Source organism: Hyperoodon ampullatus (assembly GCF_949752795.1).
Source record: "Hyperoodon ampullatus genome assembly, chromosome: 2".
Lineage (NCBI taxonomy): Eukaryota > Metazoa > Chordata > Mammalia > Artiodactyla > Ziphiidae > Hyperoodon > Hyperoodon ampullatus.
The window spans coordinates 39,873,308-39,898,776 of NC_136915.1; the positions used below are offsets into that span (position 1 = coordinate 39,873,308).

Genomic DNA, 25,469 nt, shown 5'->3' on the forward strand with positions numbered 1-25,469 from the left:
TTTGCAATAAATGGGTGTTGAATTTCGTCAAAAGCTTTTTCTGTATCTATTGAGATGATCATATGTTTTTTATTCTTTAATTTGTTAATATGGTGTGTCACATTGCTTGATTTGAGTGTATTGAAGAATCCTTGCATCCCTGTGATAAATCCCACTTGATCATGGTGTTTGATCCTTTTAATGTGTTGTTGGATTCTGTTTGCTAGTATTTTGTTGAGGATTTTTGCATCTATAGTCATCAGTGATATTGGTCTGTAATTTTCCTTTTTTGTAGTATCTTTGTCTGGTTTTGGTATCAGGGTGATGGTGGCCTCATAGAATGAGTTTGAGAGTGTTCTTCCCTCTGCAATTTCTTGGAAGAGTTTGAGAAAGATAGGTGTGTTAGCTCTGTTCTACCTGTTTGATAGAATTGGCCTGTGAAGTCATCTGGTCCTGGGCTTTTGTTTGTTGGAAGATTTTTAGTTATAATTTCAATTTCATTACTTGTGATTGGCCTGTTTATATTTTCTATTTCTTCCTTGTTCAGTTTTGGAAGGTTGTACCTTTCTAAGAATTTGTCCATTTCTTCCAAGTTGTCCATTTTATTGGCACGTAGTTGCTTGTAGTAGTCTCTTATGATTCTTTGTGCTTCTGCAGTGTCAGTGTAATTTCTCCTTTTTCATTTCTAACTTTATTGATTTGAATCCTCTCCCTTTTTTCTTGATGAATCTGGCTAAAGGTTTATCAATTTTGTTTATCTTCTCAAAGAACCATATTTTAGTTTTATTGATCTTTGCTGTTGTCTTCTTCGTTCCTATTTCATTTATTTCTGTGCTGATCTTTACGATTTCTTTCCTTCTACTAACTTTGGGTATTTTTGTTTTTCTTTCTCTAGTTGCTTTAGGTGTAAGGTTAGATTGTTTATTTGAGATTTCTCATTTCTTGAGGTAAACTTGTATAGCTGTAAATTTCCCTCTTAGAACTGCTTTTGCTGAATCCCATAGGTTTTGGATCATCGTGTTTTCATTGTCATTTGTCTCTAGGTATTTTTTGATTTCCTCTTTGATTTCTTCAGTGATCTCTTGGTTATTTAGTAACGTATTGTTTAGCCTCCATGTGTTTGTGTTTTTTACGTTTTTTTCCCTGTAATTGATTTCTAATCTCATAGCGTTGTGGTCAGAAAAGATGCTTGATATGATTTCACTTTTCTTAAATTTACTGCAGCTTGATTTGTGACCCAAGATGTGATGTATCCTGGAGAATGTTCTGTGTGCACTTGAGAAGAAAGTGTAATCTGCTGTTTTTGGATGGAATGTCCTATAAATATCAATTAAATCTATCTGGTCTATTGTGCTATTTAAAGCTTGTGTTTCCTTATTAATTTTCTATTTGGATAATCTGTCCATTGGTGTAAGTGAGGTGCTAAAGTCCCCCACTATTATTGTGTTACTGTCAATTTCCTCTTTTATAGCGTTAGCAGTTGCCTTATGTATCGAGGTGCTCCTATGTTGGGTGCATATATATTTATAATTGTTATATCTTCTTCTTGGATTGATCCCTTGATCATTATGTAGTGTCCTTCCTTGTTTCTTGTAACATTCCTTATTTCCTTATTTTAAGTCTACTTTATCTGATATGAGGATTGCTACACCAGCTTTCTTTTGATTTCCATTTTCATGGAATATCTATTTCCTTACCTGCACTTTTAGTCTGTATGTGTCCCTAGGTCTGAAGTGCGTCTCCAGTAGAAAACATATATGTGGGTCTTGTTTTTGTATCCATTCAACGAGCCTATATCTTTTGGTTGGAGGATTTAATCCATTCACATTTAAGGTAATTATCGATATGTATGTTCCTATTACCATTTTCTTAATTGTTTTGCGTTTGTTTTTTGCTTTTGCTGAGTGGTGCCTACTGCTGAGCCCTCTCTTTCTAGGCAGGTACAGTTATGATGGAGCATGCACTTGCTCCAAGAAAGACATTAGTCATTGTTAACAGAAGCACTGACACCAAATCTAAGTGCCTCTCCACGATGACCAAGTGGCAATCATCTTTCTCTTACACTGTCACTGCTGATTAAGATTTCCTTTCATGAAAATTTAATTTGTCCTCTTTTCTTCAGCATTTTTTTAATTTCTGAAAAAACACTGTATTCAGGAAAGACTTCATATACAGCAAAAGAAGCTGCACTTATAATATAGCTAACAATATAAAGATTACAAGATTCTCAGCTACCTATTTTATCTAATCCAACAGAAAAATACAAATTAATTCAATGACTAATAAACAACAGAGTGAAAACAATGACTCTGAAAGGAATCTTGCTTTAAGGGTCTATAAGCCTCAAAAGCTGACTAAAGCAAGACATCTGAATAAAGATTTCTTTAAATATTAAGTACATAATTCCAAGCCTTTTAAAAAATATATCATATTTCAGTAGTAGCCATCTTTCACTACATTTCAAATTTGTATTCTCTCATTTCTTAAGAAGGAAGACAGGGGTATTCACACAGACAAAACCCCTGCAAACTTAAAAAAATATTTAAGCATCCATACACTCTGTGTGCATTAACCTGCTGGTTAGTTGAAAAAAAGGGTGGGATGGAATTTTCAGTTGCATTGGACAAATGAAAATGATTCGTGTGGTCATGCAGGGTAGTCCACGGCTGGATGATACGACAGACTTAAATTCTGGTCTGTACAATGTCACAGTGATAAACAAGATATCACAGAGATACGTTATTCAAGGGAGTTTGAAAAAACATTTACTATCCTGTTTTATTTCAATTTGTTTAAAGTGTTTAAAAATGTAAGCATGTGATAGTTTGCAGGATCCTGGTACAACACAAACTCCCACTTCTATTTATAAATATTATCTTCTCTTTATATTACTTACATGTTGTAACAAAAAAGAGATTGGTTTAAATTTAAAAAACAAAACAAAACAAAACACAAAAACCCAACCCTGGAGGCCCAGGTCTGAGCTCTGCCCTCACTGCCACCCTCCCCCAGGTGGGTGAGGTGATCCTCCCTGACCAGGTTGGGTGCTCAGGGGAGGTCAGCCACCTTCAGGGACAGTCAGCAATCCAGAAGTCGCTGCACCATGAGTGTCTCTGTGCTGAGCACCCCCAGAGCCCTGGGCGGTGTCTCTGGGCTCCTGCAGGTGGCCTCCCTGATCAGCCTGGTTCTGCTTCTGCCCAAGGCAGCACAGCACTACCTTCGCAGAGATTGGCTGCTCAAAGCCCTCCAGCAGTTCCCGTCTCCTCCTTCCCACTGGCTCTATGGGCACATGCAGGAGGTAGGATGGAGTGGGACGGGGGAGTGGGAGGGCAGGGAGGGCCGAGGCTCTCAGACCATGGTCCTGGTCAGCACGTCCATGGGACAAAGCCTTGTTGTGGGACGAGCACGTGGCCTCACAAAAGGACCCAGCTTACCTCTCAGGTCTTGGCTCTTCATCCCAGTCCAGGGAGCTCCCTCCCTCCAAGGACCCTGTGCTGGTGTCCTCAGGTCTCTCAGACGCTCCTTTCTTAGGTAGACCTGCAGGCCTATAGATCTGCACTTTGAGGACAGTGGCTCTTCCTTCCTGAGTCTCCCCCGTCTCCAGGCTGAGCAGCTTCAACTGTTCTCATAGAACAGGCTTCTAGATCTTTCCCTGCCCCATCCCTCAATCCCATCCTTTCTGCCTGGCCCTGAGCTTACCTGGGAGCACAGATATCAGTCTGATGGATGCTGCCCTGTGGGCTCACTGTCCGTGGAGATGACAGGAATTTAGGAAGATGTCAGGTCACAGGAAAAGAGACCCACCTGCTGGGTGGGGGGTTACATCAGCTGTAAGGACAAACTGGCTCGGTTTGTTAAGACTGAGGAATTTTCCAGTCTCCTGATTTCAGTGCTTAAACCCTGACAAGCTGCCGGCACACATGAGCGAGGTTCCCAGGATGGTGCCAGCTAAGGAGAACTGACATTTGAGTTGCACCATCCAAAGGATGAGGTCACCCGCCTGGTGTCCTCCCTCACTGGACTATGAGCTCTTGGAACCGAGCGTGAAATCCCCCTCCCCCCCAGCACCCTGCACAGAGCCTGCGCAGAGGGATGTCAGTCCAATGTGTGGAGGGACAGGAAGGAGGGAAGGAGCGGCTTGCAGGCTGGGGAGGGGCAGCGCCTACCCACCCAGCACTGGCAGCACTAGCCTGGGTGGCGGGGGGCTCAGAGCCAAGGCAGGGGCCACATGGAGAGGGGCTCATCAAGGGTTTGTGGACTGAACAAATGTTGGGAGAAAATCAGGGGCTGCAGAGAGCTGAGGCCTCCCTTTCTCTGCAGCGTGATTATTGTAGAGTGGAGCCAAAGACGGGAACCGGAAACAGCCCGAGCCCCACGTGGGCTGGCCCAGTACCTCTCTCCCCTCTCCTTCTTAATCTCCTGAACCCCAGGTTACTCAGCGTCCTCCCCGCCTGCCTGGGCATTCTGGCCTCTGGGACTCTGCTCCCATGTGCCCTCTACCTGGAATGAAATTGTCCCTCATATGTCTGTCTACCAAAGCCCAGCCCCAAGTCACCTCCTCCAAGATGTCTTTCTGTGTCTCCCAGGAGCGCAGGGGACAACCCTTTTTCCCTTGGCTGTCCTTCTCGTAAGGCAGTGCTAACCGGATTCAGCTAGTTTTGTCTGCAGTGTCATAGCTGTGAGCTCCTTCTGGGAGAGCCCGCCTCTGGTTCATCTTTGTAACCCGAGAGCATCTTGGTATATGATGACTTGATGAATGAGCAAGTGCATGACGAAGAGCTTTCTAACGTTCAGGTCTGAGTTAGGGTCCCTGCCCCAAAGCTTCCCGAGAGGATTGCTCTTCCCTCCATCACAGATTCATGAGCCCCTACGGTTGTCATGGCCTCAATCTCGCTCTCTCCTCCTGGAGGCTCCAAACAGACAAGCATCTACGGCCGCATCCTAATTCAGTGCCTTAAACCAGTGCCTGGCACACAGTAAATGCTCAGTAAATATGTGCTCAGTGAAGGAACCCATCCTCCAGTAGGCAAGTTGCCTCAGAGCTGGTGAGTCCTGATGGTAGAAGGATGCAGGCAGAGATTAGATACCAAAGTGGCAGATGGCTGCTTTGAGTTACACAGAAGCCATTGAATTAAAGACGAGGTGACTACATGAAACATGCCTAGGACGAAATGTTGACGAGAAATCCAGAGGTGATAAAACGAAGCTGAATCTCCAAGGTTAAGGAGAGGCAGTTGCTCTGTGGCAAAGAGGAGGGGCACAGCAGGTAGAGGAAAGAACCTGGGCAGAGGCCTAGAAGTGTGAGCAGGTGGGGCCAGTGCAAGGAGCACTGGCGGCAGCATCTTTGGAGGCAGAGCAATGGGTCCTGTGGACTCGCCAGCCCGGCAGGAGGCAAGAATAGAGAGGGTAAAGCCAGAAAGCAAGGGCCTTTGTGGTCCACACTGAGGAGTTTCAAGAGATTCCTCTAGGCGGTGGAAAGTGCACACAAGTTTCTGGACACAGGTAAATGAAAATGGGATAAAATAATCCACACGTCAAAACCTTAATTCAATACCATTTTCATGATACATCCAGAATATGTGTACTCTCTCAATATGTAAAATAATATGATACAAACACAATTTAGTATTTAATTTTTTTCACTTAGCCATATACATCCCAAACACTCTTTCAAATTAACATTTGTATGTATGCTGAGATACTATTGAAAATATAAAACAAGTAAGACAAAATGAAATTAATGTATACATTTAATTTTAAACATATAATCTATCTTATTCTCTAAATAAACAAAATTATACAACAAAACTGCTTACCAAGTGATACGAATAATCATAAATTGCTCATGCAACTGTTGTACGAATCACTTCCCAAAGTTTTCTACGCCTGGGAGTGAATCCCTGATGTAAGTTTCTGTAGGCAGTTTGTACCGGTGGCCCAGGGCTCTACCTGACAAGGGGACAGAATGTGGTCTTAGGACGAAGGTGGACAGCCAGCAAGGTCTGGGGCGGAGCCCAGGTCAGAAGAAATAGTTCCAAACTCCTAGTTCTGCGGATCGATCAAGAACGATCTCCCTGTACCCATCCTGCCCTTCACCCCCACTCCAGCACTGGAACTCACAGAAGGGTTTTATTGATTTATCTTTCCCTTGGGGACAGTTCCAAGAGGAGACCGAGCTGCGACCCCTACTGAAGGGGGTAGAGAAATATCCAAGTGCCTGTGTTCGCTGGCTGTGGGGGACGAAAGCCCTGGTGTTGATCTATGACCCTGACTACATGAAGGTGGTCCTGGGGAGATCAGGTGAGAGGGAAACCCACATCCCAGCAGGAGAAAATCTTCCCTCCTGGGCACATGCCCCTGGATCTGTGAAATTCCAGAAGAAACTGGCACTTCAGCCATCAATACCTGACTCTCTACCAGCCATCCTGGCAGCCCACAAGCCAGACTAAGGCCAACATTATTCATTTATAGTAAATGCTTAAACACCTGGGTGGGGCTGACTTCTCTTTTCTGTCTTACTTTCTTTCTTGTTTTAACCCAATTGAGATGATCCCAGGTCTGGAGGACAATTCCCTGTCCACACTGATTTAGGTTAGTCACCTCTCACTGTTACCTCTCCTGGGTCATGAAATAGCCAAACCACCACAAACTGTAGGAAAACCACAGGCTTCTTTCTTACCCGTGGTACTGAGCAGAGCTTATCTTTCTTGCCGATTCACCATCTTAGTCCTGTGGGTGTTCTGCTGCTGGGACACTGAGTCTGCCTTCCTGGGCCCACAGTGATCATCAGGACAGAGAGAATCAGGGATGGGAGGCAAGAGGGAGGTGGCTTGAGACAGACTGCCAGCTGACAAGCATCAGGAATGGAAGGTACCACAGCTGCTCTGGGGGCTGCCTGTCTTGTTTGGTGCCCTCCACTTTCCTTCCTTATCTTTCAGACCCAAAGTCTCATGATGCCTACAGATTGCTGATTCCCTGGATTGGTAAGTACATTTAAATACAACTGCAGTCCACCCACCAGTTAGGTTTACCAAGAGCTACCACTTTGGTTAATGGAGAACAACAGGTGCCAGGCACCCTGTCACCACCTCATCTCTCAGTCAAGCCTCATTTCTCTCCTTCCAGTGAAACTCTCACCCTTTGTAATGGTGCTGAGAGCCCACCTGAAGCTCAGCCTCTTCTTATCACTTCTCAGTCCTCTGCGGTATTCTCAGCCTGACTATTAATTGATTCCTTCTATCGCCTGCCCCCCTACTCTTTTTCAACCTCTGTCTCACAGCTGTCATAATCACATCCTATGGACCAGCCATTTTGGAAATTCACATTCCTGAAATGTACCAGCCTATCCTACCTTTGCCCGTGATGTGCCCCCTCCTGACAGCCTTGGTTCCTCCCAAGTTGTGCCCAGTTGTCCCTCTGGTCCAGTCTCCCCAACCCACACACACACCCATCTGTGGCCCAGGGTATGGTTTGCTCGTGTTGGAGGAGCAGACGTGGTTCCGGCACCGGCGGATGCTGACCCCAGCCTTCCACTATGACATCCTGAAGCCCTGCGTGGGTCTCATCGCTGACTCTGCCCGAGTGATGCTGATGAGTCCATCCCTTGTCACCTGGACCCACTCACATCCAGCACTGCTGACAAAGTCCACTCTCAGACCCTTGTGTCCCTCAGATGTCCATCAGACACAGCCTCCAGAATGATGCATTCAGAACGTACTCTGAGGCAGAGCTCACCAAAACTGGAAGGGACACAGGGGTACCCAGGCAGCAGCTTGGATCCACAATTTGCTCTGAGATAAGGGAAAGAAGGGCCATGGTGTATTCAGGGTCTACTCTCCTCTCATCTCCACATCTTCAACACAGAGGATTAGAGCAAGTGCCATTCCCATGGACAGTGGTGCAAGCTGCCCCCGGATGCCCTGGACAATGGCATCTTCAGTGGCAGAGTGGACATCCCAGGATGTCACTCAGGTAGGCTCTGGCCTGGGGCCCAGGACTTCTGCATGGAATTGAGCCACTCACAGGAGGAAATGAGGCCAGGTCTACATGCACAGAGCTGGGTCCTGACAAACATCACCTCTGATGTAGACTGGGCACCACCTGATCTCAGCTAACACTGGATTAATGAAAGGAATTGAAGTATATCATGCCCCCTACTAGGAGCCCCAGTAGAGCCACTTATACTTTTACTTTACTTGAAATATTTGCTTACTAATGTTGAACATGGTCTGTCCAGTTCTGATCTCAGAACCCCTAAGTTTCCCCCTCTGTCCCATAAAAAAGTATGGTTTCTGGTCGGCCACAAGGTGGTCATCATCATACTCTATTCTTAAAATTCGAAACTAATTCAGAATATTATGAGAGAACATGATTAATTATATAATGAAAGATTCTGAGAAAATAGGCGTCACATTACACGTGTGTGATACAGCCTTGAATTGCTAAAACACATCTGCTTAGAAAGAGAGGAAATCTCATCCGAAGATTTAGAGAGACAGAGAGAGAGCCTGGCCTTGTCAGCACAGGCCTTCTGGCAGAGCAGAGCAGGGTCAATGTCCCCCTCCCACTACAGGACAAATGGGAGGGGATCATCAACCCAGACTCACATCTGGAGGTCCTTAGACACGTCTCCTTGATGACCCTGGACACCATCATGAAGTGTGCCTTCAGCCACCAGGGCAGCATCCAGACAGACAGGTCAGTGACAACCCTTCAACTGCAGGGTCCTTGTTCTCACCAGCTGGGGAGGACTTACCTGAGAGGCAGTTAGGGCATCATGGATGCTTATGAGCTCGAGAAGCAATATTCTGCAGAGAGACATGGACCATGGTCAAATCCCTGATCCTGGCAAAAGGAGAAGCCTGGCCACTCAGGCCACTTGTAAAGGACTAAGTGTCTCCAGGGCTGTGAGTCAGAAATGACAAAGCCTCAGTGCTGCCTGTCCCCACTGACTGAGGAATCCCCACCCGGAGCCCCACTCCATCTCCAGGACAGAGGCTCCCTCCACTCCAGTCTCCTCTGCATCCTCACCTATCCGGAACTCCCAGTCCTCATCCAGGCCATCATGGAATCTCAACAATCTGAATTTTTCCCAAGTGAGGAATCTCTTCCACCAGAACGACATCAACTACAGGCTGAACCCCGAAGGCCGCTGGGGCCACCGGGCCTGGCAGCTCACCCATCAACACACAGGTTCTTCTAATCCTTCTGGGCGGCTCCCGCTCACCCACCCCCACCATGCACATGTAAAAGGGCCTGGCTTTGACCCCTCAGGCAGAGCCCAGACTCCTGCTTCCTCTTCAGGGGCTGGCACACACCCACACTGGGTACTTCCCTGGTGCAGGGGTTGGGAACTGAGATGTCAGGGTGTCAGGTGAGGTGCAGGGAGATAACGTGTGCCACAGCTTTGATGATGGTTGAATGAGACCCCCTCCCAGCAGCATTCAGACAGAGCCTCCATGGGCTGTGCTATTGAGGGGATTCCTGACCTGGATCAGACAATGCTGGAGCTCTCTGCCCTGACATGTGCGCCCATTCCCACCCTCGTCCTCATCCATCTGGTACCCAGATTGGGCCTGAGGGGCAGATAGGGGTACGGTGGGTGCTGCATCTGGTTCCCCAGAAGCCCTCATCTCTGCCTGGGAACCACTGTTCTGGGACAGATGGAGTGATCAGGCGGAGGAAAGCTCACCTGCAGAAGGAGGGAGAGCTGGAGAAGGTGAGGAGCAAGAGGCACCTGGATTTCCTGGACATCCTCCTCTTTGCCAGAGTGAGTGTGGGCAGGAGAGGCCTGAGGCTTTGCCCAGAAGCACAGAGGAAGGGCAAACCCTGCACTCTCCCTGCCTCTGCAGATGGAAAATGGGAGCAGCTTGTCTGACAGGGAGCTCCGTGCCGAAGTGGATACGTTCATGTTCGAGGGTCACGACACCACAGCCAGTGGCATCTCCTGGACCCTCTATGCTCTGGCTTCCCACCCTGAGCATCAGCAGAGGTGCCGGGAAGAGATCCAGAGCCTCCTGGGGAATGGCGCCTCCATCACCTGGTGAGCGCCCAACAGGTGGGAGAACCTTGCACCTCAGCAAGTGGAGAACTCCTGGTTGTCCGGCCCTGCCCACCCTCAAATGGGTTTCCTTTCAGGGACCACCTGGATCAGATGCCCTACATCACCATGTGCATCAAGGAGGCACTGCGTCTCTATCCTCCAGTGCCATTCATTTTCAGAGATCTGAGCAAGCCCATCACCTTCCCTGATGGACGCTCCTTACCTGTAGGTATGGACTTCACCACACCCACTAAACTAAACACTCTGCAAAACCACATAGAAGATCAGAAATCCACATGGGCTTGCCCACTTCCAGGATGACATGACTATTTTCTCCACCTCAAGATAATTAATATTTACTCTGTGGTTTGAACGACTTTTGAAAAATGTTTGGCAGAGAAATTGAACCAACAAAAGCTCAACAAGCAAATGTTAGTTCCTGAATGTGGTATTATAATGGAGGGCTAAAATTCTAATTCCTTGAGACATGAAGGCTTAAGAGAGAAGCAGACAGAAACCGGTGGAGATGTGGTTCTTTCCATGTGGGGTCTATGTAAACGAGGGAGCTCAAGGAATGCACTGTCATGGGTCAGATGGTCCAGTCTCTGAGGAGCCCTCAGGTGGATGGCTGAGAGCAGCTGATGCTCAGGTCTGAGAACCCTGCCATGGTTGGAGGCCACCCATTGGCTCACCTCCCAGTGGGTCTGAATCCCAGCCCAGCCACCTCCTAGCTGTGGGATCACAGACACATCCCTCAACCTCTCGGAGGCTCAGGTGCCTCAACTGCACGTGGGGATAGGAGTGCCTTCCTTGAGTGCTACTGTGAGGATTAAATGAGTTAATGAACAACCCCAAGGGTTCATGACGGCACCTGATAAATGTGAGTTTTCACGCGAGGTGATCCTAAATGTAAGCCTCCAATTCTTTTCCTTCTCAGTCTGGGGCCATTTTTACCTACTCCTAATCTGTGCTGTTGTGCTTTGTCACCTCCAGCCCACCTGTCTTGCAAGAGCACCATTTCATTCAGAGTGATGGAGGGTAGCTCTCATGGTGGCTCCCAGGCCTTTGTACACATTGCCCCTGTTGCCATGGTTACCATCAGTCTTCTCTCTCTCCTCCCTGCCCCACAGGAATCCCACTCTCCCTCTCCTTTTATGGGCTTCACCACAACCTGAAGGTGTGGCCGAAACCAGAGGTATGATGGCCATGGGAAGAGGGGATGGGATGTTCTCTCCAGACCAGCACTTCCCCTGCTCCCCCTCAGGATTCTTGTCCCCTGGTGGATTGGTGCAAGGAGTTTGACCCCACCGGTCCTGGCCCCGGTGCTCTCTCTGCAGGTGTTTGACCCATTCAGGTTGGCACCAGGTTCTTCTCAACACGGGGCTTTCCTGCCCTTCTCAGGAGGATCCAGGTGAGGCCTTCTGTATCTGGGGCATCTGGGTGTCACTGGGTGCTACCTGATGTGTGTGACTGTCTACATTCATATGTGGTGTATGCAGTTATGTCCCTGTATGTTGGCGTGTTGAGAAGGCGGCGTGTGTCCCCATGTACAAAAAGGCCTTCAGGGCAGGCCGCGGAGATTTTGACCTCCTGACTTCTGCAACGACCAGCCACATTTCCATGGCCGTGGCCTCTCCAAAGCATTCCAGGGTTTTCCTCACTTTAGGTGTATGACTTTTCAGCATTAGAATTTTCCATGAAACTTAAACTTCAGATGTTTGCTTTTCCCAATTATCAGTCACCTTAGAAGGTGGTTTTCTCTCTTGGCACGTTTCTAGTCCAGCTCACTGCATTTTTTACTTAATTCACCAATCCACCTCTCACTGTATTATCAGTCATGTTTGCATGGGTTTGGATTTCCAGCTGCCTTCCTTGTCCTGAGGTTTCAAACCATGTATGTGATCACTTACAGTTCCTGTCGTTTGAAGAAAGTTACACAGCAGTGTGTATTCTCTATTTCTGCAGTTGAAGTCAACAAAGTCGTGACTGCTTATTAATATAAACAAGACACCTTTTCTAGTTGCCATAATTCTTTATATATAGCGGGGATTATATACCATAGTCCCAGAATCTACAGAGTCTAACATTGGCAAAAAGGCACAAAATTAAAGGCAATCAATTGCTTTTGAGAGAAAACTCACTATTTTGTAATTGACACATGCATTTGAGAAGTTTGTGGCATGTAAAATATAAAGGACACTTGAAATAGCTGTTAAGCTGAATGATACACTCCAAAATGACTGCTGTGAAAATCTTCAACAGTGTAAGTCCCCTGCTGAAATAGTAACTTCCATAACTTAGTAATGACTTAGTAAAACAAGTTTTTCTGAATATATAATTCTGTGAAATTTTCAGTTGGTGAATCAGCCTTCACAGAACAGGCTTGAAGCAAACATGCTTCCAGAATTGGCTCTAGGATTTGGTTTCTGCCAGGGTCCTTCTTTGTTGTAGACACTGGCTGCACATCATGTCGCTGCCACTAGAGGACAGCAGGTACCTGGCAACTCAATTCCTAGGTCAGAATAAACATTTAATTTTATTCCAATTTTCTTTCCAATTCAATTAACTTTGTTCAAATAGAAAGCTATTTATTAAGGCTGCCTCTGTGTGCCAAGTCATGTATTAGGAGAACACAGAAACGTAAGGCACTTTCCCTGCTTCCAAGAGTTCACAGTCAAGAAACAACTACCGCTATTCAAGACAGACATGCGACGTTTCCATAGTGTAGTGGTCAGTACGTTTGCCTTACAAGACAGACATCATGCATTCATCCACTCTTTCACTCATTCATTCATTCACTGAGCAGATTGTGGAATGTTCCATGTTTCTGGCACTGTCCTGGTCACTGGACGGTGATGTGTCCTTGAGTTAACACTAAAGCTGCTTGGGGATGTGGGAGAAAGAGGCGCAGGTGGCAGAGGCGGGAGGCCAGGCGGTCACTAGACTGAGTCTTGAGCATGTGGCCAGCAGAGGCGGGGGGAGGGGACCTCAAAAGGAGCGGAGTGAGGAAGAGGGGCTGGACAGGGGCGAGGTGAGTGAGGAGCAGCCCAGAGAGCGCTGTGACACCAGCTGAGGCCCCGTGACGTGTCCTCGCTGTGATGGAGGGCGCAGCAGGCCCCGAGCTGCCGTGGCTGCGGTAGAGGGAGGGGAGGCAAGGAGACTGAAGAGGCCAGTGAGGAGCCCACGGGATGGGAGGAGGGGCCTTGCTGGAGTAGAATGGGAAGGCTCCAGGGGCGGGTTGACTGAGGGGCTGCGGGGAGACAGGAGGCTGGAGCATTGACTGGGAGGCAAGTGGTCCAGAAGGTCGAGGGGCGCTAACCCGTGGTCCCTCCAAGAAGTCTGCCTGTTGCCATCCTGACTTCCTTACACAACCCTGTCCGGTCCTGTCTGGGGACTGGAGACCCTGCATGTCTGCTTACAGTGCCCTGGCCTGGCCTGAAACCAGAAACTGCCTGTGGACGAGTGAACAAAGTACTAATTCATATTTACTGATTCACTTGACCCTGTGGCTTAGAGCGCCGACCCTCCCCAACAGGACTTGCTACTGCTGAGAGCAGAAGTAGGACTTAGGAGCTAGTCCTGGAGAGAGGTGGCCTTTGTAAAGGTCAGGGGGAGAGGGTGGACCGAGGCTTGGGCGGCACGTTCAGTGTGACCCGTAAGGAAGGGATCGGGGCTGGGCCACGTGGAGGAGAACCCTGAATGCCCTGTGCCCGGCAGGGGTTAGAAGGCTCTGCTCACTTCCTTTTCCCTCCCTGACCCAGGAACTGCATCGGGAAGCAGTTTGCCATGAATGAGATGAAGGTGGCTGTGGCCCTGACCTTGCTTTGCTTTGAGCTGGCACCCGATCCCTCCAGGGTCCCTGTTCCCATTCCAAGAGTTGTGTTGAAGCCTCAGAATGGGATCCACTTGCAGCTCAGGAAGCTCCTGTAATCCTTGTTGGAGACAAGGAGCCTCCTCCTTCCCTTTGGCTCCAGAGCTCCCACAGACACGTGTCCTCAGAGAGAAAGGCAATTCTACCCATGGAGTCTTAGTCAAAAGAGGCCAGCGTCAGAAGGCCTCCACTCAAGCTCCTACCTGATGAGCATCTTGGCAGGTTCCTTCCCTTAGTATTTAAGTGGGATAACAGCCTCCTCAGTCCTGCCTCACTGGCCTCCTGAGGATCCAGAGATCAGGGAAGTAGACACATCTTAGACTCGAGTGCCACCCGTGGGCCAGACATAGTTGGGACACTGGGCTCTGCTCCCTGATGATGCCTGTTGAAACCATTTCTTCACTTGTGCACAGAAAGGTCCGTCCAGGGCCAGGACAGAAGGGAAAGTGGGTGGCATGGGGGACACTCTGGCTGAGGCCTTGGCATCCCAGCCTCAGTTGAGCAAGGAGGTCTCAGTCTTGACAGGGCTTTGCAGGAGTGAACATGTGGCCCATGACCAAACTTCCAAGGCTGTGAGCTTCTTCCCAGAGGGGAAGCATCAATATGAGGAAGGATGTGTCTCCAAATGGTCAATCCCAGGGCAACATAAAGACATCCCCAAGTCCCAGGGCCAGAAGTCCCCTCTCTTACCCCTCCCCCCAACGTCCAGTGCCCTCCCTTCCACACCTGTCTCCTTCCTGTATTGGAGTGCACTAATGCCCTTAGACTTGACCCCTAGAGGTGTATGTGCCCCCAGCCATCAGGCAGCTGCTGCAGGGACTACTAGGGTAGGAGTGCTAATTCCCCATGTGGCCCCAGCCTCAGTCCGTCTCCAAAAGTCCTCCTTTGCACCTTCATACCTCACCCTGCTTCAAGGCCTGATTCAGGCACCATCTTTTCCCAGAAGCCACACTCTAATGCCACCCTGCTACCTTCCCCAGCAAAACCCCGCATGCCCAGTGCACCAGATGACTCTGACACAGACACTGATGATGGCAGGAGTTCCGCACAGACCTGTAACAGGAGGGGCAGAGGATACACCCATGGAACCATCGTCCATATTCCTTGACCTCAGCAGTGGTTACCAGGGAGTTTTCTTTAAAAATTCATTGTCTTGTGTATTTTTGGTTTAAGCAATTTTTCCTTATGTCTATATTCCAAAAACATACACACAAAGTTAAACAAAGACACAGATCACAGTGAAGGGGCAGGCCCTGAAAGCCATCCATCTATCAGGTGGAATGGGTGAGTGCCTGCTCATAACCACCAATCCCAAGGCACAGCTTCGGCTGCGAATGCTGTGTAAACTTCAGAAAGATGGACAATTACGGGAGATGAATGGAGAGTCTAGAGGCAAGTAGGTGTTCACTATATGTTTGTTGAATGACTGAGTGAGCTCTGGAACACATGCATAGTAAGCATTTATAGACACACATGTTTACATGGCACTGCCCTCGAGGTGACAGTCTATGCAGGTGCCTATTCCCTGCTAATGCACAAGCCTGTGGAAGACAAGGGAACACAGCTACTCTACAACCCAGCTTGGAGATGGCAGCACCCAGGGAGAGGCCACAACCTGGGCTGGCTGGGGCCCTACTCTCAGTAGATATACTTCCCAGAGCCGGGGCCCAGGGGCTTCAGGTGGAGGTGGATGCCATTCTTGGAGTGCAGGGTATCTGGATGCGTGGCCTTGAGGGGTCCAGGGAAAACTCAAAACAGAGCAAGCAGAGGGCTGTGACCACATTCATCTTGTTCATGGCAAACTGCTGTGCAAGGCAGTTCCTGCGACGAGCAGCAAAAAATGACATCAGGCTACAGGGTGTCCAGAGGGATGAAAACCAGTGCTCTAAGCGACCAGCAGAAATCAGTAGCTCTTTTTGGATGAATTGATTGATTGATCAGTTGATCAATTGAATGATTGATTGATTGACCTGGGCTTAAGAAACAGATCCTGGGAGTATGGTGAGGGTCCCAGACCAGGTAGGTTCACACTGTGGGCTGTGGCTTAGGGGGTCTCTCTTGGAACGACTCACCCACCCACCTGCCAAGGACAAGACTATGCTAATGGTAGGAGGAAGGTCCCTGGAACTTCCCCTGCATCAGGGTCACTGCACACCCAGCATGGTCCCCCTCATCCCAGAGTTCCCCCACAGGATGCCTCCCCAACGACATCCTCCATCCTCACTTCCCTGGTCCAGAGGACCAGGGATGTTAGGCTCTCCTTAACTGGGCCCAGCAGAGAACAGAATGAAGGCAAAAATCCAGCCACATTCTCCAGGAAAAAGGGCAGGGGGTCGAAGACCTGAGGGGACAGGCCTTGCTTAAATATCTGCCAGGTCCTAGGGCAGGCTGACCCCATAGCCACCCACCCCGTCTGACCTCTGGGCCCTGGGATGGCGTACCTCGGGGTCGAGCCACACTGCACTATTCCTATGGTGGGCATAGAGGTGCAGAGAAATCAGGCTACCTGTGGGCAGAGCAGAGGCCTGGTGACCAGGTGGTCGTGAGGCAGCCAGGCCCACTTCCTCACAGGGCCAGAATCCCCTAGCGTCCCCCTAACAGGGTACCAGCCCCTCCTTGAGCACCGCCAGTGACAAAGAGTACACGACAACCCTCAACACGTCAAAATGCTTATCATCATCATCACACCTACTTCCTGCAGCCCCCTCACTGCGCACAACACTTGACATAGACATTTGTAGAAAGGAAAAGGAAAAAAGGACTGATGCACCCCACCACGAGGTAGGACAGGCAAGGACTATCACACACTTTCTGGTTTCCATTAACTGACTCTCAAGGGAAGTACTTGTTCATGATATTATGCTCTCAGCAGTAACAGCTACCATTCATTGGTGCTCACTATGTGTCAGATCCAGCATTAAACACTCCTTACAAAGCTACCACACACGGTTGGACAGGCTGGACATTGCACAGCATCGTACCCGAAGTGAATGATGCCTCCTGAAGTTGTTCAGGGCCCTACCTGCTTGGTGGTACATGACAGCCCTCACAAAAGTTGTCTCTTTCCTCCTGAGAACAACCCAGTAAGGCAGGGACCCTTCTCATCCCCAGGTACAGAAGAGAGAGAAGAGGCTTAGAGCTGGAGAGATTTACCCCTACCTTGTGGAGCTAGGACTTGGACGCAGGCCAAACACAAAGCCTGGGCTCTTCCCCACTGGTGCGACGGTACAGAGAGCACCGCAAGGACTCCGGTTCCACCCAGAATCCACCCCATCCCACCTGCAGGTAGAGAGCAACCATCCACAAAGTGATGGGCTTGCTGAGCTGGCGGTACACCTGGGGCACAGGGGGGTAGAGGCGGAAGCTCTCCTTGAGGCACATGGTCAGGTAGGTCATCTTCCTCAGATCATCGCTGCCAGCAACACAGCCAGGCTTTTCTGGGCTGTGAGCAACACGGTCCTGCGGGAAGGCGGGCCCAGCCCCAGCTCCTCTCTTCACCACCATCACACACCCGAGAGTCAGAGGGACACGAGTGCTCCAAGTGTCCAGGCCAGGCTGGACATAGGGTGGCCACTCAGACCCAGGGGTCTAGCTCCACTTTTCTCCATCCCTCCCTCACCTGCACTGCTAGGAAGGGAAAGCACAGGACCCTAGGGGTGTATGTGCTCCCGGCCGTCAAACACAAGGTCACTCCTGGGTCTCTCAGGGCCCCACAGAAACCCCACAAGGGACAGTTCTTTAGGTTCTGCTTGGTTTCCCTGGGGAGCTGGAATGGAGAGGAACAGGGGCTGATATACACTGGTCAAATGAAGCAAGAAATGCATAAACAGTGACAAGCTCACAGGAGGGTGAGTAATTTTCTATATATAGGAATATATTGCCACTAGGAAGCTCAGACCCAAATGTGGTCCAACTATAACTACTGTGCAACACCTTATTACAGAGCCCCAGCTCTAGGGTTTATTCCCCCTGGTCCTCACTGTTCATGTGTGTTCTACATTTCATTGAATAGGTGTCCTTTAAGTTGCTTCAAGTTTGAAATGGAATGAAATGAGAATTAAATACGTTTCAACTCCCTGCCCCCAGGCCGTGTTCACATTGCTCCCCGACCTGGAGGGCCCAGCTCTCCCCCTTTGCCTATCTGAGTTTCAGGACTCCTTAGGAAGCCAACTCAGGCCCACCCCTTTTGATTCCTCTGCTCTCAACACGGGGCCACGTAGTCTTACCCAGTTCTGCAGTTTTCTCTAGCTTTTTGGTTCTGTGAGTCTGTCTTTCTGAAAACTCCCCGAGGGCAGTATCGTGCCTCCACCCCCTCCGCACCCACACCCCGGAGAGCGCCTGGCACAGGGCCACACACCCTGGTAGGTTTCCAGTGTCCTACCAATAAAACCACACATCCTGGGCTTCCCTGGTGGGGCAGTGGGTGAGAGTCCTCCTGCCGATGCAGGGGACATAGGTTCGTGCCCCGGTCCGGGAAGATCCCACATGCCGCGGAGCGGCTGGGCCCATGAGCCATGGCCGCTGAGCCTGCGCGTCCGGAGCCTGCGCTCCGCAACGGGAGAGGCCACAGCAGTGAGAGGCCCGGGTACCGCAAAAAAAAAAAAACCTCAAAAAAAACAAACAAAAAAACCCCCACACATCCTTCACCCGGATGCTGGAGTTCTCAGTCAGTCTCCCTCAGTGAATCTAAAGTGTCTCCCCTCGATTGAGCATTTTCGGAGCCCCTGCTTTGTGCCTAGCCCTGTGAGAAAGAGAGAAAGGTGACAGGACTCGAAGGCCTGAGGGGAGGAAGGGAGACGGGGCAGAGGGCACAGCTGGGAGAGGGGTCCGTGGGAGATCGCCAAAGCTCGTTCTGCACAGAGAGGTCAGCGTCAACCCGTGTCGTGTCGGTGAGCTCAAGCTTGAACCAAGAAACGGAAAACAGTTGCAAGTTTTGAAGTGATGGAGTTTGGGAAACAGCCTTTTCTCCTTCATCAGAGGAGTCTAGAGGCTGCACACGGCCATCCAAAGGCAGATGGGAGGGAATCCGCTCCCTGGCTACCCCAGCTCTGTGCATCCTCAGTTTCCAAACCTTCCTCTCCTGGTGCTGCCTGCTCTGTCCAGGAAGCCAGAAGGGTTCTCAGGTTCTGCCAGCAGAGGGAGCCGGAACACAGGTCAGCCTCCTGCTCACCACCTTGTCTCCATGACTCCCATCTGAAAAGGGTCTGTTCTGAGAGAAAGGGCTCAGGGCTGTGTCCATGCAGAGCTCCCCACAAAGCCACAGCACTGAAGGGGAAAAGGACAAGGGTTACCTGCCGTCACCTGGTTTCCAGGGTGGCCCTGTAAGCACAGCTCTTCCCTGGGACCGGGAAGCAGGACAGACGGGGCTCACCCACAGCCTCACTCACCACTGGATGGAGTCCCGGTCCCCAAGAATCTCTCGCACCTCCCCCCGACAGCGATGCTGGCGCTCGGGGTACAGGGCCATGCAGTAGAGAAACCAGGACATGCCACTGGTGGTGGTGTCATGGCCTTCAAACATGAACGTGTCCACCTCGGCCCAGAGGTCTGCATCTGACAGCTCGATCCCATCTTCATCCTGGGTCAGAAAGGCACAATGCGACCCAAGGCATCTGAGGTAGGTTCCAACAAGACCTCATAACAGTAGCTGTCAAATGAAGGTCTGGGGGAGGGAGGAAAGCTCCTTTTCAGACTGGGGGTGAGGACCTTCCCCTAGATTCCTATCTGTTCTCCCAAGCACAGCTTGGATGCCTCCTACTCCAGGAAGCCTTCTTTGACCCCTCTGGCCAAGTGACCTGTGACTTCACCAGCCCTGTCATCTTGGCTCACTTGACACACAGAATACCACCCGGAGGAGGAAGAGGTCTGTCAATGTCCACCTCCTGTCTCCTGCACTAGACCGTCAGCGTCTGGAGGCCAAGGCCAAGGCTTTCTCAGCGTCTGCATCCCTAGCACGGACACTAACCCAGGGTGGGGCTCAGTGAGTTTGTGGAGTGAGTGAATAAAGGACCAACTGAATGAGTGAATGAATGAATAAGTAATGTATAAAGCCTAAGACTGTAAGATTCGTGGGTGCTAAGATTCTTCAGAGTCTTAGAAGTCTGGAATTGGTCTTCAGGCATGTGACCCAGCATCCCTGCCACTACATCTCTCCCCAGTGCCACGGCCAGCCACAGCCAGCCCCTTCCCACCTCTGAGCCTTTGCTGATATGTATCATGGGACAAGAAACAGGTCATATGTGCTAGGGAAAGAGGAAGAAAATGCTTAGCCCCTGCTGCTGTTCAGCGAGCCCTGTCCCAGGAGGACGCTCTGAAGACCCGTGTGGGACAAGTTCTCAGGTCAGGGCGGGAGACTGTGCACTTACCCGGGCCCCAAGGAGAACGTCCAGGAAGTCCAGGTGCCTCCGGCTCTGGATCTTCTCCCTCTCTTTCTTGTCCTGCAGGGCTGCCTTCCGTTCCCTGATGACCTGGTCTGTCCCGGGAGCACAGGATGTCACTGCCTGGGGACCCACCCTCTGCCCGAAGGGGGAACGGATGTCCTGCAATGGGAGGGGTCCCCCAGGGGCCAGGAGGAGCTAGACTAGAACCTGGGCTTCCTGTGCGTGGGCCGTGCAGGAAGCTCCCACCTGTGTGGTCGTGGGCCACCTGGCAGGCCTGCAGGAAGTGGCGGCCCTGCGGGGTGAGCCAGTAGATGCAGTCCTTGTGGTATTGGAAGGACTTGAAGCTGTGCTGCATCAGCAGCGAGAGATCGCTGACCGCCAGGCAGTAGCTCCTGTCCCTGCACAGCGGAGGGACGGAGGGATGCTCAGACACTGACCCCCAGCAGAGCCCCCGAGCGGCTCCATTCCACAATCCAGCCTCAGCCACTGCGCTCTCTGCCCGTCCTCTCCCTGCCATTAGCCTCCCACCAAAGCCATGGGAAAGGCCCGGCTCCACCTGAGCTGGGCTCCCTAGGGCAGGACCCTATCTCCTCTCAGACCAGGGCCTGGGAGTCCTGCCACCTCGCCCCACCAAGCCAGCCTGGGTGGAGACTGCGGTCAGCCCCGAGGGCCCCTGACCTGTGGCCCGGGCTGCTCTTTCCTCTGACAAAGGTGCACTTCAGGAGCGAGTCCAGCGCCATGGGGCCCACATCACAGAAGATGTTAAAGCTCTTATGCTCACGAGACTTTTCCTTCCACTTGTCCTAGAACCCAGAGATGGAAGATGATGAGGGAGAGAGGCCAGCCAGGCTGGGTGCCCGACACCTGCCCTCCAGGACCCACCGCTGTCCTCCCCCCGCATACCCCCGGCCCCTGGCCTGGCCTCCATCCTGCTGTTAGGGGGGTGGTGGAGGGAAGAGGCTTCAGGCTCAGAGGGCAGAACCAGGAGGCAGCCTCGCCCAGCACACACAGACACTTCTTCCCAGCCAGGCAGCTGTGTGTAAGGGGAGAGGAGGGCCGAGGGGTGGTGAGCTCCCCAGCACAGTCTGTGTGTAAGTCAGGCCTGCAGTGATCCTGTGGACGAGCCTCCTGCAAAGGGAAAGACCAGCCTGAGTAACGTCTGGGGATTATCCGGCCTTAAGACTCTGAGCTGGACCCCTGATACACAGCATCCATTTTATTTTATATTTAATTTAATTTAATTTTTAAAAAATTTTATTTTATGTTTTAGGCCACGCCATGTGGCACGCGGGATCTTAGTTCTCTGACCAGGGATCAAACCCGTGTCCCCTGCATTGGAAGCACGGAGTCATAACCACTGGACAGCCAGGGAAGTCCCCCAGCATCCATTTTAGAGATGAGTTGCTCTTGATGTTATTTCAGGCGGTTGTGCTAGGCCGAGAATGAGGAGACACTTTTTAGACATGGAAGGTCTTCCTAATATTCTCAAGTAGAGGCAGTCCTCAAATCGGCTACAGTAGGAGATTTACTGGGGTCTCACAGAGGCCCTTTGATCTGGGAAGAGGGAGGACTGGGTCTTCTGGTGGAGACAAGGGCCGGGGCTGCCTGGCTACTTGGAGCTTCAGCACCTGGTCAGCACCCAGCCTGCAGTAGGTGTCAGGCAGGGCAAGGCTCGCACAGCTACTGCACACAGAAACAGGCCTCGGGGCCTCAGCAGTTCTCCTCACTGCCCTCCCCCAGGGAAAACTGGCCCTGCAGCACAGCCTCCAGGAGTCTGGCACGGGGAGCTCACCAACATGGCACATGTAGACTCGGCGAACACGGCCACGTAGGGCTTCAGCACGTAATGGGGAAGCCAGGTGTGAGTAGCTTGTGATGCTGAAACCACTTGGGCCCCTGGAGGAGCAGCAAGCCTTTCCCTGGGGAAGGGATGGGGGAGGGCAGGCCGGGCAGGTCACACAATCCTGCCCCATCCCTGGCAGCCCGGGGCCAAGCACAGCCAACCCCGCCCCCGTCCTCCCTGCCCAGCCTCGCATCCCAACCCAGCTCTGCCTTCCAGCCACACAGCCTCGCAGCCTCTGGTGACACCAGCCTGGGTCCTGCCACCACTCCTTTCCTCAGGCCCTGACCCCAGCCAGCTCCACCAATAAAACCTCCTGGATCACCTCTAGTGCCGCCTCCTCCAGGAAGCTGTTCCTCACAGGGACGCATTGTCCAGAGCCTTTGCCCTGGCTCTCTAGGGAAGAGACACTCTGGCAGGAGAAGGTGCCTGAGACCCACCTCCCTGGCAGCCTGGAGCTCTCCTGCTTTCTCCCGCGCTTCCTACTGAGCAGCTGAGCTTAGCATAGGCAGTTGGGGGCCGGGTGGTCGGTGGATGGAACAACTACCAGAGTGGGCACTGGGCAGGGAGGTCCGGACAGGGAAGGCTCCTGCTCACCCAGCACCAAGGGCAGGAAAGGCAGGTGCCCACTCACCAATCCACTGGAGGAAGAAGTCAAACACATCCGGGGCCTTAGGGTCTGCAGGACAAAGAGAAGCTTGGGTCAAGTGAGGACTGGGGATTTCCGGAGGATGCTTGGTGATAAATAAGGTGGGGACCTCAGCTGCCTAGACTTAGGGCACAGGCCCAGGACCCCTCCCCACATGGTTCCTTTGCTCTCAGGAAGCTCCACCTTCTCCCAGGAGCCCTCACCTCCTCGACTGTACACAGCTTTGGTGTAGTCAGTGTCATAGATGTTCAGGAAGCCAAGGAACTGTCCCAACTAGACTGGGTGGGCGTAGGGACACCACCTTGTCCAGACTTCCCATCTGCCGGATCTGAAATGGCAAAGGAAGGCCAGGCCACTCAGGAACCCAGCGTCACCATCCAGGCCAGCGGGGAAGAGAGGAGGCTGCCCAGGAAGGCCCAGGGAGCACCCACTCCCTCCTCCTGCACCCCCTCTCCTAGCCAGTCTCCCTGTCCTACACACCTTTGGGCTCAGTCCCCTCTCCAGCCCCATAACCACTGCTCTAAGTCCAAGCCACCTTCTTATTGCCCCTGGGTGAGCCCAGCAACCACAAACTGGTCAAGCTACTTCCATCTGGTGCCTGCCACCAAACGCCTATCTCCACTGTAGCCAGAAAGAGGTTTCTTTTCAGCATCAACGTTTTTTATTAGAATGAGAATTCCAGCTTCTTGTTCAATACAGAAACCACCTTGATTCGAGCCCTGTTATGTCATGCAACACATTTTTATTGAGGACCTGCTATGTGCAGAGCCCTGTCTCAGGGGAATGAGAGAAACATGATCCTGCCCTTTCCTTCTATGGGGGGAAGACTGATAATAAACAAGTAAACAACAAAGTAAAAAGATTGCAGAAAGTAGTGAGTAATAAGAAGGAAATAAATACAGCGTTGGGAGAGAGACCAACGGGAGGCCCTGCTTAGATAGAGTGACCCAGGATGGGCTCTTGCTGGAAAGGACATTCAAGGTCAAACCGGAAGGATGATAAGGAGCTGACTGTGTGAAGAGTAAGGGAAGAGCATTCCAGGGAGAGGGAACAGCAAGCACAGAGTCTGGAGTAGGAAAAAGTATGGTGTCTCCCAGGAGCTGCCACTACGTAGGACAGTGGCCTGAGATAAGGTTGGAGAGATTGTCCAGAGGGTGGTGTGTGCTCTAGGACAGAGTATTGAAAGGATGAAGAGACAACATAGAGAAAGCACTTGGCACCATGCCAGCACAAAGCAAGTAGCTACAAAATGAGTGAGAGCAATGTATTAGCAAACCTGGAGTTAGAAATTTGAGGTGATGGTCTTAACTCTGACACTTACTTGCTTTGTGCCTTGAAAAGTCAACTGACATGTCTGGCCCTGTTTTCTTATCCATAAACCAAGGTTAATAACACCTGGTAAATTGGGGAGTCATTGTGACTGTGCTTTGGAAAGTATAAGCACTATGCAAACGTGAAGGAGATAATTTTAAACCTTTCCTGCTTATACTGCCTGTGTCGTGCAGGGTACAGAGTAAGATACCTTACTTTCTCAGAATCACTTCTGTATCTCATTCCAGGTAAAAAGTGATGATATAGATTGACCCAGGTGAAAATAAACAGAATAGCTCTGTGCCTTGCAATGGATGGGGAAAGCAAGCAAATATTTAGGTTTAAAAAACTTTTGCCTGGAAGTTGCAGTCTTTGTAGGAGAGTAAAAATAATCACGATATGATAAATTGCATCAGCATGAAACCCAACTTTTTCAAACACAGAAAACAATAAGTGCCTGGAGTGATCTCCCCATAGCAGTAATCGCTTCAAGCTTCTGCCTTGGGAATTGACTACATCCCCTTTTCTGCCTTTCTATTGCCTATAAACTGAATCAGGAAGCATCCTGGAATAAAAACATTCATTTCCTTTTTAAAAAATATGACACCCAAAACTGACCCTAGTCTGTTGAAAATGATGATCTAACTAGTGCAAAGTTGTGCTTGTCCCTCCTTCATCTGTTCATCAAATCACTAAGTATTTACTGGGCATCAGCAGTAGGCACAGTCCTCTGGTCCAGGCTATGGAAGGTATAAGGGTATAGAACGCCTAGTGACAACCTTCAACGAGTTTTTGGTTGGGTTGTGTGGGTACCAAATGAATGGGAAAAATATTTACTGGTTAATAAATATTGACCACAGATGACACAGTTTTTTTGAGTTTAGCTCATACGCTACAGAGAGTTGTACAGTCTGCTTTGATCACTTTGTTATAAGCTCATTGAAAAGTCTCCATAAACATCATTTTCAATGACTGCTCCATGTAAGCACATGGTTTGCCTAACCTTTTCTCACAAAAGGAGCCCTGGATAGTGAGGCTTGCATTTATACCAGTACATGGAGTTGATAACCTGAAACACTCTCCTGCTACTTGGAAACACTGGAAAACAGATCAAGCATGAAAAGCCCCTGGAAAATTAGGGGGCTGTCACGTATGGAACAGAGGCTCAACCCACTAGTCATCTCTTTACGTTCACGGTTAACAGCAAAGCCTCTGGAGCAGACTCCCTGAGTTTGCATCCTGGCTCTACTTCTTGCCAACAGAGTGACCCTGAGCAAGCAGCTAACCTCTTTGTGCCTTAGTTTTCTCCTCTAGAGTATGGGGATTTTTTTAAAATCAGTTTTGTAGGATTGTTGTGGGAGAAATGATATACTGGGCTTTGCTCAGTGCCTAGAACA

The 25,469-nt window shown here is 50.4% G+C and overlaps 2 protein-coding genes across 2 annotated transcripts; one reads left to right on the plus strand and one right to left on the minus strand.

The window, feature by feature from the left end:
- Window positions 1–3,082: 3,082 nt before the first annotated feature.
- On the plus strand, window positions 3,083–13,951 carry LOC307049147 (cytochrome P450 4A11-like; the record flags this gene model as incomplete). Its single annotated transcript, XM_079698544.1, has 12 exons — window positions 3,083–3,277; window positions 6,138–6,279; window positions 6,918–6,962; window positions 7,442–7,569; window positions 8,552–8,676; window positions 9,113–9,171; window positions 9,642–9,748; window positions 9,831–10,021; window positions 10,117–10,250; window positions 11,152–11,216; window positions 11,359–11,432; window positions 13,783–13,951. The coding sequence occupies 12 exons, from the start codon at window positions 3,083–3,085 to the stop codon at window positions 13,949–13,951; spliced, it is 1,434 nt and encodes a 477-aa protein (XP_079554670.1).
- Window positions 13,952–15,530: 1,579 nt separating this feature from the next.
- Window positions 15,531–25,129, minus strand: LOC307064256 (cytochrome P450 4B1-like; the record flags this gene model as incomplete). The annotated part of the gene is given in 17 exon segments (XM_079720735.1): window positions 15,531–15,604; window positions 15,607–15,713; window positions 15,965–15,972; window positions 16,117–16,233; window positions 16,334–16,398; window positions 17,172–17,201; window positions 17,204–17,304; window positions 19,280–19,470; window positions 20,258–20,364; window positions 20,519–20,670; window positions 20,951–21,075; window positions 22,065–22,121; window positions 22,124–22,191; window positions 22,747–22,791; window positions 22,965–23,034; window positions 23,038–23,089; window positions 25,086–25,129. Coding segments are annotated over 17 exon segments (1,413 nt in total).
- Window positions 25,130–25,469: the final 340 nt, after the last annotated feature.